This window comes from Mus caroli, unplaced genomic scaffold (genome assembly GCF_978045245.1).
Source record: "Mus caroli unplaced genomic scaffold, Mus_caroli_1 scaffold_15, whole genome shotgun sequence".
NCBI classification, from domain to species: Eukaryota; Metazoa; Chordata; class Mammalia; order Rodentia; family Muridae; genus Mus; species Mus caroli.
In genome coordinates, this window is record NW_028227270.1 from 80167715 (window position 1) to 80186730 (window position 19016).

A 19016-nucleotide genomic window follows, 5' to 3' on the forward strand; every position below is an offset into this window, starting at 1 on the left:
TGCAGAGTTTGGGGTCCATACTCCGCTGGTGAGCCAGTTTGATACAAGGAAAATGGGATTAATAAAAGCCATCAGGAAAGGGTACCAGGCTGGTAGAAGAGGCATATCAGCCACAAGTCAAAGCAACTCAAAGTGTTTATGTACTGCCATGTGCCCAGGATAGATCTTAAGTATAGGCATTTAAACAGTGAACCAATCTATTTTTAAGAAATTTTTGCCCTGGGAGAGCCTAAGTATTTACTCCTCAGAAGGTCTTAATTACAAATCAAAGTTCGCCCGGAGGAACCAATGAGTTTATTAAAGTTCCTTACAAAGCATGACTGAGGAGTTTCAGGCAGAAGGGAAGTGACAAATCACGCTGGAAAACCTATACCCAGCGAGAATGATGGCTTACTTATGGCTGTGCAGAGCCCCCTTTCTTAGTCCCTGTCCACCTATAAACTCTTGCCCTTCCTCAAGTCACATGCAACTAGGACAGAATGCATGAAACTGGGTGGAAGGGGTAACGGGCCCCACGACCCTCTCCACTCCTTTTCTAAATGAAGGTGAACAGTCAGGCAATCAGTCAACAAGCCCAACTGGGACCATCTTTTGCAAGCAGGCACAGCTGACCCTCATGAAGATGGCGGCAACCTGGCGCAGATAGTAGTATGGAACTGAATCCCACACGCTCTATCAGAGAAGCACTGTACGTATTGGCCCTCGAGAGCACTGTGGGTCTTCCTGTAGAGGACACATGCAGACAAGGACTTAATTCGGGACTTGCGTGTGATGGCCCTAGTCACATGGACTGTGAATGTTTTGTCTCCTGTATATCATACTTAAACATCTCACCTAATTTTGGTGTCTGTGAATACAGCATCTTGGACTATTTAACATACTCTGTTTTGCCCAGGCTGGCCTGGAACTGCTGGGCTCAAGTGATCCTCTCTCGGGAGCCTCCTGGGTTACTGAGGCTCCAGGCACATGCCATCTGGATTCCTAGTTATCCCAGCCTCATACACTTCTGTCTGTGCACTTCTCAGGAGACCGTTAACTCTTTGCCACTGTGGGTATAACAGTGGCCGACTGCACCAAGATTCCTAGATGCCTGCCAACAGAAGGATCCCGGAAATAAACTAGGACTAGGTAGAAGATACAACTCACTCCTGTAGGCACTAGGGAAAGGTCAAGGCTCCAAGTTGCAATCAAACCACATAGAATTGTTACAAAAGCTTGGACAACCTGGGAGATTCCAGCTAACTGTATCATTGAAGCTCATGTTTTTTTCTAACTTTGTTTTCTTTACACAAGCTCTCCAATTCTCGGAGCTCCTTCTACCTCCTGAATGCCAGGATTACAAGGATGCCTCCTCACCTTGCTCAATTGAAACATTGTTTACATACAACTTCTCCCAAAGCCAAGTTATGTTTTATAAAAAAAAAACAAACTCTATCATAGATGACTTTGTGTGTATGTGGGGATGTGAGAGAGGGCACATGTGTTGTGGTACAAATGTGGAGGCCAGAAGACAAGTTGTGGGGAGACAATTTTTTCCTTCCACAACTGTGGGCTTCAGAAACTGAACTCAGGTCTTTGGGCTCGGTGTTAAGTACACTCAACGAGCCACCAAGCCATCGTACGGGGCCCATAGACTTTAATCTTCTTTTGACTTCTACTCACACTATGCCCTTGGGATTTCCCATCTTTTGATATCTCAAGACATTCAGGCAATTGACATCTATTGAAGGTGTTATTTTTTTATGTATATATGTTTATAGCTCTATCCTGGAATTTCCTCTGTAGACCAAGCTGGCTTTGAACTCAGAGATCTGCCCGTTTGCTTCCTAAGTGTTAGGTGTGTACCACCACTTGACAAAATATGCCCTTACTATGATGACAATGTGTCATGTTAACAAGCTGTACTGGCTGGTTTTGTTTGTCAACAGTCAAGCTGGAGTTATCACAGAGAAAGGAGCCCCCCCCTTGAGGAAATGCCTCCATTAGATCCAGCTATAAGGCATTTTCTCAATTAGTGATCAAGGGGAGAGGGCCCATTGTGGGTGGTGCCATCCCTGGGCTGGTTCTATAAGCAAGCAAGCTGATCGAGCCAGGGGAAGCAAGCCAGTAAGAAACATCCCTCCATGGCCTCTGCATCAGCTCCTGCTTCCTGATTTGGGTTTCAGTCCTGACCTCCTTTGGTGGTGAAGAGCAGCATGGAAGTGTAAGCTGAATAAACCCTTTCCTCCCCAACCTGCTTCTTGGTCATGATGTCTGTGCAGGAATAGAAACCCTAAGACACGGGTCATGGTCATTAAGTACCTGTGATGTGCTAGGCTTGTTCTAAGACCATCACACACTGACACACCTTTATCCAACACCAGTCTGAAGCAAATGGTTATGGTGACACTGAGCCAACACGGCAACAAGGAAGTGAGCTGAGACTGTTTAAGACTAGCTTAGGTGGGTACTGATGCTCTGAAAGACAAATTATGATAAGTGTTGTCTTCTTGCCCTTAGATTTGCTTGTTATTCGCGGCTTAGAAGCAGATTGTCTGGAAAATCCCTTTCATCCACTTCTGGTAAAGACTTACTAACAGGTCTGTGCAGGCAGCAGGGGCCAGAGGCCAGGGGACTGATCAGGGTGCAAAGAGAAAGCTCACATGCAAGGCTCTGTCTGGACTTGAGCCCAAGCATCGCCAAATAAATGTAATTAAGCTCTGTATTATTTTAAATACAATTTTCATATCTTTACTTGCTCTGAACAGTAAAAAGTAAACAATCACTATATACTACAATATATAATAAAATGCCATCTGCCAAAATAACGTTTATCATTTAACAAAACAAAGCACCACCTAAAGAGTGGTTCTTTTTCTTAAGCTGCACATTTTCTACGGAAGGAGACATTTTTTTCTCACAGGGAAATGGAGAATTCCGTCAAAAGGACATTCAGATAGGGAGGAGAAATCTGGGATTTGCCACGTGAGTTACATTTTCTTCTTTCTCTTCTTTTCCGACATGTTTGCCATTTTCCTCTTCTTGGCTGTCACTGGGCTATTTCCTTTTGTTGGCTGCTTGCTGTCACCACTTACATCAGATTTCTCCGAGTTAGGTTCTGATGTTTCTTCCTGAAGTGTGTCACCAGATTCCTTTTTGATTGTCTTAGGTTGGTCTAAAACATGAGACAATGCATTAAGGACTGTTTCTTCCCCTCAAATGACACTATCTGGCCTCTTCAACAACAGCCTGCTCAGTCTTTAAACAATCAACTTAACTCACCAGGGCAGGGCTCTGCTGCTGGAGGAAGGCTCTCCATTCCATTTGCCTCTCTGTCTAACCACACAGTAAGACATGTCAGCCTGGCACCAGTGTTGGCCTCACACAGCAAAGATGGAGGACCTTTCTGAAACAAAAGGGAAAAAAACTTATACTTAACCCAGAAGAATTTGTGTTGAACTGTTTTTCTTGTTCCATAACCAAATATTCTAAATTGAAGTTTCCGTATCCCATTGAGTCCTACAATAGTCAGTGTCAGGATGAGTGTACCACACGAGGTTTACAGATCCACACTAAGTACAATGTTCCACCAGAGTCTGTGTGAATGCACTGATGAAATTACCAACAATGTGTCTCATAACATAGCCCTCTGTCAGGGGAGACAAGCCTATGTCTTCCTGAGCAAAAGATAGAGGCACTCAGAGGAGCTGACAACCATAGTTTATCATTGCTCTGGCTAGGCTGCTCAATTTCTTCAAAGTATCCAGAAACTGTAACATTCTGAGGACACAAACTATGCTGTACATAGACATTCAACAAACCACATCCACAGAGTTGAGAATAAAGAACTCCAAACTGAGACTACAAGGAGCATGAAGAAGGAGTTCAGTGTCTGGTTATCTGGGTCAACACTACTGTAGCTCCGTAATCAATCAGGACCTTTCAAATTACTTTTAGTAATGGCAATCTTTTTCTCTAGTGTTTTGGGTTTTTTTGTTGTTGGTTTGTTTTTTTTTGTTTTGTTTTGTTTTGTTTTTGAGACAGGGTTTCTCTGTGTAGCCCTGGCTGTCCTGGAACTCACTCTGTAGACCAAGCTGGCCTCGAACTCAGAAATCCACCTGCCTCTGCCTCCCGAGTGCTGGGATTAAAGGCCTGTGCCACCAAGCCTGGCTTCACTAGTGTTTATCATTAAGATAAAGATGACCCAAATACATAAAAACAGCAAGCCAAGTTTTCATGACTGCAAGGGCAACAGGTCGTCTCAGACTGATCTTAATCAGCTCACAGCCTCAGTCAGTTCTTCAATAACCCATCTTTACATCTCTAATACAGGTTATGACTAGAAGAGATTTTAAAAGCTTGAGGATCTATTTTTATGAATCTTAAACAAACACCCTGCTAACACCTGATTTAGTATTAAATCAGGTGTCATACTATAATCCAGTCAAGCCTGCACTGCAGTGTGTTGACAACGGGGAGAACACTGACCTTATCCTGTGGAAGCGTCCACATTTTGATGAAGCCATCATTTGATGCTGTGACAAGAACGTGATGGTCTGGGACTTCAAAACTGACCATGTCTTTTACCCTAGGGAGAAACATCAATGCCAGAGATCACTTTTTCCAGAGCGTGTGATATCATAAAACCACAACAGCCTCTTGCACTTTATCGATGTTTCAAGTGTTTCAATAAACAGTAGCGTAAGATAATAAATAAAAAGTGCTGCATATGCCCACTGAGTTCTTTTCAGACCAAACTGTGAAAAAAGCTGTCCATGTCTAAAGAGAAAAGTGAAGTGACAACCACAAATGCTCAGGTTATCTTCTGGAATCTAGGAAATAAGGATATGCAAGATGAAGCCTGTAACTAAGCAACGGCATATCCAGACAGAAAGATGCCGACTACAGGCTCATGAAGAGGAAGAGAGAAGAATGGGTTTCTCCAACTCCAGGGCAACCACCACTTCTAGTCTAAGCTGACTTTTAGTTTCTGGATTGCCTAACGCACCACTCACCTTCCATTTTATTAGATAAATGTTTCAAATGGAAGTGAAACCATGCTATTTCCAGACCCTTAAAACTGTATTTTTACCTTAGAATAACATTGATGGACTGGCCCAATGGCTCCCTGACTTCAGCTCTAAAACCCTGTTGAATGTGGAAGGAAAGAACTAGCTCACAGCACTGTCTCCTGACAACCACGCACACTGAAGGGTGTCCTCAGACACACGTCACAAATGCATGTCACACGATTAAAACAGCACAGAAAAGGAAATGCCTGGAATAAAAATGGGGCACAGACTACCACTGAGGTAACATGGTAAGCTAGTGGTGGATCTATGGCCTGTCAGCCTTTCAAGTTTTCTCTAAGTAAACAAAACAGGCTGGGAATGAAACTCACGTAACGCTCACACAGTGCCACCTCCTAACTGCAGTGTAAGCCAGGCGAGCCCAGGCTCCCGTCTGCTCTGCTCATCACTGACCGAGCAGCGAGGCAGCACTGTCAGGACACATGGAAAGCCACTTTCCTAAAATGAGCCTGCATCCTAACCCGGGAAGCTCTGCCTGTGCACTGACAGAAGGGCCGGATATTTACAGAGACAGGTTTCTCACAACAACCATTCCCAGAAAGCGAGAATTAAGACTTACTCGAGACAAGGATGATGGGCCACCCTGGAGTAAAATGGTGTATGCTATTATCCTTCTAAAAATTATACTAAAAACCAGGCACATTCAACACCCACCAGCTAGGTTTCTGAGAGCTGTCTTCCTAAGTGTGGAATGGTCCTGGCCACATACCAGCACTTACTCCGAGACTCTGTATCTAGCCCTTATACACACAGCAAGCACTTGGAGATGGAGCTCACTAACGATGGTTCCTTTTTCCCATGGGGAAAAACGGCAGGGGAAAGGGGAAGTGAGCAGAGGAATGAGAAAAAGGGGTGAGAGCGGTCAGGATCAACGCTCAATATTGTTTAGTTTTTGCTTCGCTCAAACATGCTTGCTATTCAGGTGTAACGGTTACTTTCACGTACAAAACAACTCGTCACAGTCGTGCCAACCCTCTCGCATTATGGAATCCGGGGAAGAAACATTTCCATCATCTCCTTAGATGACAGCAATAATAAACACGTGTCATACTTGTTATCCTTGTTTCTTATAACACACAGATACACACAGACTGCTTAAAAAGAAAGAATACCTGTTCTCATGAGCTCTGAATTCAGAGAGGCACTCTAGGGAATCACAGTCAAAAAACCTTACAACTTCTTCATCTCCAGCCACTGCAAGGACAGCGTCCTAGGAAAAAGAAAGACAATGCCTAGAATGTCCTTAGGAATTCTGACACCTCAAAATGCCCAGCCCTGCTGTCCGGAACTCACTGAGAGAAAGGTAACAGAAGAGATCCTCTTTCCATTTGTGATGGTGCCGCTCACAGACGCCGTGCCCAGCCGATAGACATCCACTTTATTCTGCATAACAACTATGTACTTCCCTCCACTTGGGGACCACTCCACTATGTGAGCATCTGCAAGGCAACAACGTGAGATGGCCCAGCACTGACCTCTTCTGGGGAACCTGGGCTCCATTTCCAGCACCCACATGGCAGTTCACAACCATCTGGAATTCAAGTTCCAGGGAATCTGATGTCATCTGTTGGCACCCAAGGTTCCAAGAATCCACGTAGCACACAAACATACATGCAGGCAAAACACCCATTCACATAAAATAATAAAATAGGTAAAAATGTATCTGCATGCATTCATAGTCTAGCTAGTTATTGTAAAACATGCAAAACACTCACTTTCCTTTATATTTTTTATGAAAGCTGATCTTCCCTCTATAAGATTCCATGTTCTGCAAAACAGGAGGTTTGGTTACAGCATGATCATCATGTCATTAAGTGGCAAAACTCAAGCTAACAGGTCTCCTCCACACGGGATAATTTCACTATTTACGTTGTAGCAATTTGTCAGTATTTGTCTTCAAGCATGATTAAAGCTCAGCCCATCCTGAATCTTTAGACGTGTTGTTATCCATTACATTTTCATCTACAAAACATTTCCCTTCAGGGTCACTCTCCTCAACTTACAATAACTGGGCCTTTTCTTTCTGTTTGTCTTTTTTTCTTTTTCTTTTTTTTTCTTTTTTGACAGGGTCTAGGCCTGGAACTTGTTATATAGACCAGGCTTGCCTCAGATTCACATAGATCAGTATGCCTCTGGCCCCTGAGTGCTGGGGTTAAACACGTTCACCGCCTCGCCTGGTCAGTACAGATCGTTTCGACACCATCGTTATGAAACGGTTCACTGACTTTCTATTTGGCTCCTGTTACTACAGTAACTTAAATGGCTGAAAACTTGGGCACTACACGGAAATGGTAGTATGTTGGAACCGCATGGGAACAGTATTTTGGTATTACTAAGCTACATGAACAAAGATTATAACTTACCTTAATGTTTTATCGGTGCCAACAGACAGAGCCAACTTGCCAGACGGGTGGATAGAAAGGAAAGTGACATGTCCCCTAAAAGGAAACTGACAGTTAGCCCTCGGCTCGAGTGGTTCTGCAAGAATGCCAACAGGAGCACGTAGCCTCACCTGTGAGCTTTAATGGACTTCAGGCACTCCCATCTCTTCACATCCCAGATACTGATGTAGCCGTCTTCTGCCCCACTGATTAAGAACCGGCTGCCATGGAATTTCAGGCAAGTTACTGTGCCTGTGAAAAAGCAAGACAGGCAAAATGACTGGAAGCTCAGGAAGATGGATAGTTTGGAAGTGGCTCTGACGAGCACACACAAGACCCATGTTCAACAAAAACAAAGCCAACACCTTGGGGTACTACAGAATCACACCTTAAAGTTTAGGTAAAGAATTCAAGTTTTTCATATTAAAACCAACAGTTTCATTTGTTTTGGTGGCTCTGAGAGACTAAACTCAAGAGCCTCTGTACATGTTAAGGAGGGGCTAGAACTCCAGCATAAAGCAGCAGCTTTAAGCTGAGCAGCGCTGGGTTATGCTTTTAATCCCAAAGCAAGCAAATCTCTGAGACAAGGCCAGCCTGGTCTACAGAGCAGGTTCCAGACAGCCAGGGCTATACAGAGAAAACCTGTCTTGAAAATACAAAAACAAAAATACCCAAACAAACAAAAACAAAGAATGCAGCTTTAAGTTTATGCAAATGTTTCAGTACACCGAGCCCCTCCTACTTTCTAAGTTTGAGCCACCTGTCCAATCACTACTGATGCTGAGCGGTGGTTTATATCTGTATTATTCTCATTTATTGCCATCAGAATTAGCAATGCTATAAAATGTTACTTTTCCAGCTCTATGGCTAACAAATCTTCCTTGATCACTTCAGAACCTTCGCTTCCCACCACCAACTGAAGCCTTATTCTCCCAAGACTTCCTCTCCCTGATCATGTATTAAAAGGCAAAAGAGGGTGGAAGAACACTACAAACTTCTGACCACAAAGCAGTTCAAACCACAACTTCACCTTTATGGTGCCTCTGAAGTCTGTGTGAACTGGCTTAGAGGTCTGTTTTTATAAACACAGTGCTTCTGGATAGCAGCCACAGTTCACCCTCCTAGAACACACAGCTTGTGCAGAGATGGCTGATTGTAACATGGGCCATACATAAGGTCCACAAAGCCTCAACATTGTCCATTTGGTCCTCTGCAGAATGTAATGAAAACCCCTGGGTCACTGTTTCCATCTATTCACCTCCTGTCATCCTCTCTAGTAATTCTACTTCCTCACGTCTGGTCCCTCTACCCATGACTCGCACCTACTCCCTAGACAAGAACTTATCCATTACTATCTGAAAAGAACAAGCAAGGGAGGAGAGCAGGGTCCCTACGTATGCATCCCCTCTAAGTCCTTTCTAACTGTTGAGTGTGTAACACCTTGCATGTAGCTTCAGCTGAAGAGCAAGGCACCTGGCAAAGCTGCTTTACAACACTATTAGAAGCAAGTATCTATCATTCCAATTTAAATCCTTGAAACCAATACTCAAAACATTAAAGGGAAAGAAAGGGTCCTAGTTTAATATGCCTTTCTTTATGGGAGAAACTCTGGCCAAGTTCCTCAAGCTAAGTACAAAAAGAATTAATACTGAGTTCTCCTCTGCCTTAACTTTCATCTCTGTTACATGAAATATGCCATTAAAAGCTCTATCTTTTCATCCCTTGATCTGCCTCTATATTGTGCAACTTTGCATAGTCATGTGCATCATTCCTCCTCCTTGGCCTCAGTTCCAATGACCTTTGTTCCTCTGTATCTTACTCTGGCACACCTCAGGCCCTCTGTGGTAAGCATGCTTAGACTGCAGGTGCATGTGACTACAGAAAAGCCAGCCACCGCCCTGCCTCATAGGAAAGCGACCTCAGGATAAGGAACACATTCTTCCTTCACTTGTGTGTGGCTTCAATGGTTCATAGGGAGTGGCACTGTTTGCAAGAAGTGTGTCCCTGGGCTCTGAGGTTTCAAGTGCTAAAGGCAGGCCCAGTGTTACTCTCTTCCTGCTGCCTGCCACATGTAGAAAGCCTTAGCTACCTCTCCAACACCATATCTGCCTGCATGCCACCATGCTTCCAGCCATGACAAAAACAGATTAAACCTCTGAACCGTAACCCATCCCCAATTAAATGTTTTCCTTTATAAGAATTGCTGTGATCACGGTGTATTTTCACAGCAGCAGAAACCCTACCCGATACAATTTCTCTATCTCCCATCACAGACTCTGGACACAGGAGAGACGTTGACCAAACAGTCAACTGAACTCAACTATAAAGTGATGACACCCCCACGTGTCTGAAAGGCTACAACTTTGGGATGGCTTAAAGAAGAACGTCCCCAACCCCTAGGCTCATACATTTGACTGCTTAGTCAACTGGGAGTAGAATGGTTTGAGAAGAATGAGGAGGAGTAGAAGCTATGTCAAAGGGAGTGGACTTTGAAAGGCCCCGTGTCTCTGCTGCCTGCAGGTCAGGATATGAAGTTCTGGCTACAGCCCCATTGTGGAGGATGAAAAGTCCCTGTGCCCACACAGAGCTTATCTCGCCAAAGGAAGGCATGTGGCTACTCTCCTGGAATGCTGGGGAATGCAGCTCACAGCCTGGAAATGCTTTGCTACTTGCTGAGCCAGGCTCTGCTGTATCCCAGGAATATCATGCTTGTTTATCCCAGACTCTCCCCACTCCCCAAAACCTGAGCATTACTCCTAGGCCAGAGAACTCGCCCTTGTCAGAGATGTCACTTGTGCTGTCCTACAGCCCGAGTGACCTCTATGCTCTCTTAGGGCGAACCCAGTCCTGACTCCCACAGGGCTTGTGTTCAACTCAGTCATTCTCCCTAGGCTCTAAACTTGAGCACTGATTCTAAGTCAACAGAACCATCTTATGGAAGAAGCTATGTTGACTTTGTAAACATCTCCAATGTAAACATGTCTCAAGCTTAGTTGCACACATGGGACCAAGTTAACTGTTGACAAAAAAAATTTTTTCAAAAATTTTCTGTGCTGAAATATGGCTAAAATAAATGAGCTGGTACCGGATTCTCATAGTTTGGCCCAGCACCAGTTACCTAAACCATGCTGAGCTGCAGTTCACTCTTTGTTTCCCTGCCAGCCAGAAAGCCTGCAAAGACACCTCGCTCCCTCCCCCACCCCCCGCCTCTCTATGTCTCCCCTCCCATAACGGACTAAGCCCTCAAAAAACTGAACACTCTCTTTTATAAGAGATGCCTCGATCATGGCGTCTCTTCGCAGCAACAGAGCACTGAGACAAACTTACCAGCGTGATACACCAGAGCCCCATGCTCCACCTTCTTTTTCATGTCATAAATGTGAATTGTCTCATCTTTGCTGCCAGAGACTACATAGCGACTGTTGGCTGCCAGCACCGAGAGTGAGGCAGTGTGCGAGTGGTGAGTGAAGTCAGCCACAGGAGTCCATGTCTGAGAAGGAAGGGGACATCATCAACAGCACAGTCACATCACGGCTCTCTGAGAATACAGTGCCGCTACCCATCAAAGCAAGCAGTGGATCCTGCGAGGGGAGAAAACTATGTACTAATACACAGATTAGAGGACCAAGAGGGCCAAAGACCTGACTAAGGAGCGTAAGGAGAGGACGTGAACTCAGTAACACACCTCCAGATCCCGGTAATGTAGACGGCCATAGACTTCCACATCAGTCATTCGTTCAAATGTTCAACTTTTTGATGTGGATTAATTCCAATAACAACTGCTCCTTTTTCTATGTCTATGTAACTATTCTATTCTATGTGCTTGATACCACTATGGGTAGTAGAAAAAAGCAAAAAACAGGGGTCTGTATTCAAATACAACTTCCACTTTAAGGAAAGAGATAGAAAACAAGTTAATGTGACGCTACACAGAAATAAACATATGCCCTATAAGGAAAAAATAGGACCATAAGGGCATATTTTCCTAAGTACTACCGTGAGCCCGAGAGAACTGCTAGTAATACGGCTCGGGAACCAGACTCTCTTTACTGTATACTTCTGGTTTGAGAATCATGACTGGATCAGTACAAAGAACAGGAGAAGGCACGCACACACATGCAGCACTCTTCAAATGGAAGGAGTTACAAGAGAAAATTTATTAACCAAACAAACTCAAAACCAAAACCAACCAGCAAAGCTCTCTACTTTAAAGTTAATCACTACATATCACACCTTAAAGAACTATAGGAGGGCTGGAGAGATGGCTCAGCGGTTAAGAGCACTGGCTACTCTTCCAAAGGTCCTGAGTTCAAATCCCAGCAACCACATGGTGGCTCACAACCATCCGTAACGAGCTCTGACACCCTCTTCTAGTGTGTGAGTACAGCTACAGTGCACTTACATATAATAGATAAGTAAATCTTAAAAAGAAAAAAAAGAACTATAGGAGCAGATAGTCCATTCATTAGTCAGGAGCGACAGGTCTCCTTTCAGTCAAGACACAATGGTTGTTATGGTCATACTTTTAAGTTTCTTTCACTCTAGCCCTCGCCCTCTTCTCACCTTCTCTCTCCCCCGCCCCTTCACCACCATCTCCCCGCCTCGCCCTGTGAGACAGGGCCTCACTTTGTAGCTATGACTGTCCTCCCAAGTGCTGGGATTAAATACATGTGCACCACAGCTGGCCCAAATTTTAAACTGAATCCTCCTGCCTCAGCCTCCTGATTACAGACATGAGCCACCTGATTCAAACACGTTACAGCTTTATGTCAAAGCACTGTTCAGATTACATATTTATGTAATATATGTAATACTGGTTATGCTGGTTACTGGCTGGATTTAGAAGCAGCACCTGGAACTGTTAACAGCATAAGCCTGGGGAACATCTGGAGGACCTTGACATGTCGTATTCACAAACCATGAGGCCTTGAGCGTCTATTGCCCTATGAACCTCCCAAATGTTCATCTATAAAATGAGAATGGTTGTATCAGTCTCAGGGTTGCTGTACATCTGGAATGAGTATACTAAAGAAACCCCAACCATGCGCTGGAGCGATGGCTCAGAGGTTACGAGGACTCAGTGCTCTTCCAGAGGTCCTGAATTCAATTCCCAGCAACCACGTGGTGGCTCGAAACCAACTGTAAAGGGATCCAATGCCCTCTTCTAATGTGTCTGTAAACATCTACAGTGCACTTATGTATATGGATGGATGGATGGAAGGAAGGAAGGAAGGAAGGAGAAACCAAGAAAGAAAGAAAGAAAGAAAGAAAGAAAGAAAGAAAGAAAGAAAGAAAGAAAGAAAGAAAGGAGAGAGAAACCCAACCACAACAGGCACTCAGGAATTTTCAACAAAACAGATTAGTACGTGATAAGTAGAAATGTTCAAGAAATAATCATTCTTTTTTGGTTTTTCAAGACAGAATTTCTCTGTGTAAACCAGGCTGTCCTGGAACTCAGAGATCCGACTACCTCTGCCTCCTGAGTGCTGGGATTATGGGTGGGGCCACTGCACTGATAGATGACACTTCTAATCCCCTTTACTGTCTGACTACTATGTTGGCAATTACCTGTATCTTCTTGCCATACTTGACAAAAATAAATTTCATACTGTGCTACACTTAACCTCCATGTGTTTCTCTCTTCTCTTGTTCACCATCCCTTCAACCAAGAAGGCCACAAGAGCAGGGCTCACACCTCTGGAACCTTTCGCCCTACCCACAGTAGGTGGACAATAAACAGTGAATCTGCGTCACTTTCTTCATCCCAGGCCAGCTGTAGTAGTTCTTTTGTGTATTATGTATTTTTATTTTATGTACATTGGTGTTTTGACTGTATGTATGCCTGTAGGAGGATATTAGATCCCTTGGAACAGGAGTTAACAAACGTTGTGAGCTGCCGTGTCGGTGCTGGGACTCTCTGGAAGAACAGCCAGTGCTCGTAACCGCTGAGTCATGTCTCCAGTCCTATAGTAGTTTGTTAATCAGGACAGAAACTCAGTGAAAGGTGAAGTTATTTTTACATTAGAACTTTAAGAACTACAATAATTGTCAGCTTAAATGCACACCTTATTTTTTCATGCCTTGAGAATGCTTTAAGGTTTTTCTTAACCTTTTAAATTATCAGATAATAACTGTAGATATTTATGGAGCACAATGGGATATTTGAATGCATACATAGATCAGATATGAAAAAGGCAACCCCTTCAACTATGTGCCATGTTTTTGAGCTGAACATTCAAAATACTCTGTAGTAGCTAGTTTAAAATATACAATTAATGCTGTCAACTATAGTTACCTTTCAAGGCAAAACAAACAAACAAAAAAAACCAATCAGTCATTCCTCCCATCAAACTTCATTTCTGCAAGCATTAGCCCTCCTCTCTCCGTCACCTCCCTACGTTGGCCCCAACCTCCTCTGGCAGCCATTCATCCACTCCCGACTGAGATGAACATTCTTCGTTACCGACTGTAGACATTTTATCTACTATAACAAGTAAATATTATTTCAATTCTGAGAAGCCTCTACTCTGTAAAGAGCAGGATCTTTCCACACAAGCTCTGAGCTCACTCTCCTCCTGCCTCAACCTCTCGAGAGCTGGGATTAGCTGCATAAACCTGTCCGTTTTCCAACAAAGTCCGCCGTCCAAGACCCATAGAGACCCAGCGATAAACAACAGCCTCCACGGGCCTGCCCCGGAAGGACCAGCCCGCCCGTCCCCCGCAGCCCCGGGGCTCGCGCTGCCTCACCTCCTGATGGCCACTCCTCGCCGGCCCGCGCTGTACCGTGAACCCAAACAGGACCTGCTCGTAGCTGCCGGCGACCAGCTCCATTCCGCAGCACTCGTGCCCGGCAGGAGACGCCGGCGTGGAGACCCGATGGCTGCGGAGGCTGGCCCTTCCCTTCCTCAGCCGGCGCGGGAGTTATACGTCACCGCCCGGGGGCACCTTTTAGGCGCCTGCAAATGGCAATAACGGAGGACGCGCTCGGACGTCACGTGACCCTCCTGCGACGAGCTTAAGGAAGGAAGCCGCGGGAGGAGGCTCTCAGAGCAGAGAGAAAGAAAAGTTGTGTCAAGCAGGCAAGTCCTGGGAAGCCGTGGGCTCCGCCGGCCTTGGGAAATGGGAGGGAACTTCTCCCCGGAAGCCTCAACGTCCGGCGCGCCTAAGGAAGGGGCGGGTCCACTTCCGGCTCCGGTGGCCTGCGGTTGTCTAGGCGACCCTTGTAGTTCCTGGAGGGTTGCTGTGATTTGGGGATCCGGAATGCATTTCCTCCATTTATGATTTTCTTGTTTTGTTTTGTTTTGTTTTGTTTTGTTTTGTTTTGTTTTGTTTTGTTTTGTTTTCAAGACAGGGTTTCTCTGTGTAGCCCTGACTGTCCTGGAACTCACTCTGTAGACCAGGCTGGCCTCGAACTCAGAGCTCCGCCTGCCTCTGCCTCCCGAGTGCTGGGATTAACTATGATTTTCTTATTTGCAGCCAGTCTCGTCGCCCAGCCTGGCGCCTTCTTGCACCCGTTTTCCTCCTGCAGCTTCCCCATGGCTCGGATCACAAGCAAAGGGTTTTGTTTTCGTGCCGAGAGAGAGCGGATTAGGGTCGGCCCGGGGACGGTCAGGGCTCGCGGGACCCGGAGTTGGCAGTGTCCCCTCGCTGGATTGCGAGCCGGGGCCTGCCAGTCCGTGTCCCGCCTGCAGGCAAGCCGTCCATCTCCTCAGCCCTTCTTGTCTACTGGCTTCTTGTATCTAATCAGACTGGCCATGTGCTGACCTACGGTACAGGAAAAAAGATTTGTCTTGAGGGAGGAGGACAGTGGCTACATCTCTACCCGAGTTAAGGGACAAAGTGCAGGGCTTGAGAGATAGCTAGGCGGTTGGAAGCACCGTCTGCTCTTCCAGAGGTCCTGAGTTCAATTCCCAGCAACCACATGGTGGCTCACAACCATCTGTAATGGGGTCTAGTGCCCTCTTCTGCTGTGTCTGAAGGGAGCAATGGTGGTGTACTCATATGCATAAAGATAAATAAATCTTTAAAGGGGGAGGGGGGTGCAGAGGTTAATGAAAGCAATAACATCCTTTTTTCCTCTCTCTTTAGGCAGGGTCAGGGATGAGTGCATACGTCAAAGCGGGTGGGTTGGTGCTTATGTCTGATCTTCACACAGGCCTGTGAATTAATGGAGTTCTTAAGTGCTTAGACTTTGTTTCCAAACACTTGTTCTCTAAGGCTGCAAATTGTCTACACAGCCTCTTTTGCTTGAGTATGGGGGGAAGTAATTAATTTGACTTTGGGCGTTTTGATGATTTTTCAATTGTGGAAAGGCTATTCCAGTTTGGGCTATTCCACTTGCAACCCTTGTGTTACTTAATTTATCTCCAGGTATTGCTAAGTTGTCCTGAGCATGTTAATCATTTTCTCCAGAGAACCACTAAAGTTGGAACATGTCTCCTTAGCTTGGAATAAAGTGAAAAGTCTCATCTTGTCCATACATGGTGTGTTACGGTTTACGTTGGGTCATACTCATTTTAATGCAATAGTAATCATATAAAAAAAAATGGGGTTGGGGGGGATGAGTAAAACTGCTTAAGAACCCTGTGGTTTATTTACCCTATTGTTCCTGGAAGCGCCCCACCCCCTATTACCACCAGGGTAATACCAGCTGCTGTTGGAGAAATATAAGTGCGGGTATTTGTTTTGTTTTGCTTTTTTGTTTTTTGTTTTGTTTTTTTGTTTTTGTTTTTCGAGACAGGGTTTCTCTGTATAGCCCTTGCTGTCCTGGAACTCACTTTGTAGACCAGGCTGGCCTCGAACTCAGAAATCCACCTGCCTCTGCCTCCCAAGTGCTGGGATTAAAGGCGTGTACCACCATGCCCAGCAAGTGCAGGTATTTTAAAATTACAACAGAGGAAGTGTGATTGCTAAAAGTTCCCCATCTCCATTTCGTTAATTTCCCTAATCTTTCTTGGAGAAAGTTACCTAAAGATCTCCCATGCTCCTGGTGGCTTGGTGGAATTAGTATTGTGAAAATGGCTGTCCTACTGCAATTAATCTACAGAGTTATAATATGAATTTTGATATCATAGTTCAAGAATTTAGAAAAATGCAAGAATTCATATGGAACCAGAAATGAGGGGGCTATCACAAATAGACAAAGCAATCCTGAGAAATAAGAACACAGCAAGGAGAATTATAACTCCTGACCTCAAATTATACTTTATTAGTGATAACGGCAGCCTGGTACTGGTGTAAAAACAGTCAGACTAAAGGAATGGAGGACCTGGAAATTAAATGGTGAGGAAACGCCCACTTGATTTTTACAAGGGAACCAACAAATATGCTTTGGGGGAAAAAGATAACATTCATTAATCGGTACTAGCAAACTGGAGATCTGCTTGCATAAGAATGAAACTAGATTCATTCATACTTTTCACCTTCTACAAAAAGCAATTCAAAACAGATCAAAGAATTCACAACAAAAAGTGATGATAATCTGGAAAAAAACAATACTTTTTTTTATGTTTTTTTTTTTGAGACAGGGTTTCACTGTGTAGCCCTAGCTGTCCTGGAACTCACTCTGTAGACCAGACTGGCCTCGAACTCAGAAATCCACCTGCCTCTGCCTCCCAAGTGCTGGGATTAAAGGCGTGTGCCACCACTGCCCAGCCAGAATACTTTTCAAGTACTTTTGATGTAGTCCAGAACTTTCTGAAAAGAACACCAGTATCCCAGGAACTATTAACAGGACACATGAAATCAAAAGTTTCTGCACAACAAAGGAAGCTCTCAGAGTGAACAGCTCACAGAATGGGAGAGAAATCTACCAGTTACAGTCCAGACAGGAGGCCAATACCCAGAAGTTACAGTCCAGACAGGAGGCCAATACCCAGAAGTTACAGTCCAGACAGAAGGCCAATACCCAGAAGTTACAGTCCAGACAGGAGGCCAATACTCAGAAGTTACAGTCCAGACAGGAGGCCAATACCCAGAAGTTACAGTCCAGACAGAAGGCCAATACCCAGAAGTTACAGTCCAGACAGGAGGCCAATACTCAGAAGTTACAGTCCAGACAGGAGGCCAATACCCAGAAGTTACAGTCCAGACAGGAGGCCAATACTCAGAAGTTACAAACCTCTGAAATTAAATACCAAGGAAATAGAACTGCCAATCAACAGAGCAGCAAATTAACTGGGCAGTTTTCAAGAGAAAAAAAAATGACCACTAACTTTTTTAAAGTGTTCAACATTAGAGAAAAGCCAACTGAAGTTAGAGATACTGTCTCCTCCCAGTCGGAATACGTGTCATCAAGAATCTGAAGACAAAGATTGAGAGGATGAGGAGAGGAGAACTTCACCTACGGGCCGTTTGGTGCAAATCAATACAACCATTATGGAAATCCATGTGGAGAGTCTTCAAAAAATTAAAATATAATTACCATATGGACCCACAATTTCGATCCTGGGAATACACCAGGGGCCCTCCATACCCTACCACAGAAACATTTGAACCCACATGTTTATTTGGTACTTTATTTTCTATTACAAGGAAGCCATATAGAATGGAACACTTTGGCTCTATGAAAAAAATGAAATAAAATATTGCAAGAAAAGAGATGGGCTTAGAATATATAATATTAAGCAAAGACACAATCTTAGGGGAAAACCCTTATGTTCTCATGTGTATCATAGCATATATGTGTATATGTATCTATTTATACAAATGTACATACGGGTGTACTGTGCCGTGTAGAAAGGAAAAGAACATTAGGTAATGAGGAAAAGCTAAATACTAATAATGGACATCTAGATCACGACAAGATATAAAAATAATTGTCTTTCTAGTTTTAACTATCATGAATTTTCTGGGTTTGGAGACATGTAAATGCATAAAATTGTATTTGAAAGTGTAAAATCCAGTGTGAAGTTTCATAACTTCAAAACAGCTTTATGTTTGTTTGTTTGTTTATTTGAGACAGGGTTTCTCTGTATAGCCCTGGATGTCCTGGAACTCACTTTGTAGACCAGGCTGGCCTAGAATGGAGAAATCTGCCTGCCTCTGCCTTCCAAGTGCTGGGATCAAAGGCATGCGCCACCACCACCGGGCCAAAGCAGCTATTCTAACTATAAAAGTTCACTGGAATGCATAGACTTTGGATCTGGATAATTTCGAGGTGTGGTTGTTTTGTTTGGCAAGTTCTCCAGTTTAAAGTTTTAACAAGCAATAAGTGATTATTGCGGTCAGTGAAATAAAGGAGGGTACCCAGTACAAAGGAGTACAAAGGGATACAGTTCTAGGGAAGCCCAGGCTCCTGGAGATCCTGTCTTAGCCTTCGATCCTTCAACAAAACAAACAAAAACACCTGTAATCTCAGCACTTGGGATGTAGAGGCAAGAGAACCAGGAAGTCAGAGCCAGCTTTGGAATGAGATTCTGTGTTAATACTCCCCCTCCCCCAACACACACACACACATACACTGCAACAACAACATAATGCCATAATTTGCAAGTTGAGCTGCTTCCAAAATCAAATCAGGTTCTGGGAACTCCAGGATACGTGATCAAGTGGTCTTTGTTTAAAA

The 19016-nt window shown here is 44.3% G+C and overlaps 1 protein-coding gene across 1 annotated transcript; it reads right to left on the reverse strand.

Annotated features, from left to right (window-relative positions):
• Positions 1 to 2704: 2704 nt before the first annotated feature.
• Pak1ip1 (PAK1 interacting protein 1) lies at positions 2705 to 14594 on the reverse strand. Its single transcript, XM_021180128.3, has 10 exons — positions 14198 to 14594; positions 10778 to 10940; positions 7582 to 7702; positions 7433 to 7507; positions 6785 to 6837; positions 6363 to 6508; positions 6182 to 6279; positions 4468 to 4567; positions 3262 to 3385; positions 2705 to 3154 (listed from the first exon to the last, which is right to left on the reverse strand). The coding sequence occupies exons 1-10, from the start codon at positions 14279 to 14281 to the stop codon at positions 2970 to 2972; spliced, it is 1149 nt and encodes a 382-aa protein (XP_021035787.1). The 5' UTR covers positions 14282 to 14594; the 3' UTR covers positions 2705 to 2969.
• Between the last annotated feature and the right edge of the window lie 4422 nt (positions 14595 to 19016).

Coding starts and splice junctions, on each gene's coding strand:
- Pak1ip1 (XM_021180128.3), bottom strand. CDS start 14,281: ATGGAGCTGGTCGCCGGCAGCTACGAGCAGGTCCTGTTTGGGTTCACG. Junction 6,280..6,362: donor CTTCTGTTACCTTTCTCTCA/GTGAGTTCCGGA, acceptor TCTTTTTCCTAG/GACGCTGTCCTTGCAGTGGC. Junction 4,568..6,181: donor TTCAGAGCTCATGAGAACAG/GTATTCTTTCTT, acceptor GTTTCTCCCTAG/GGTAAAAGACATGGTCAGTT.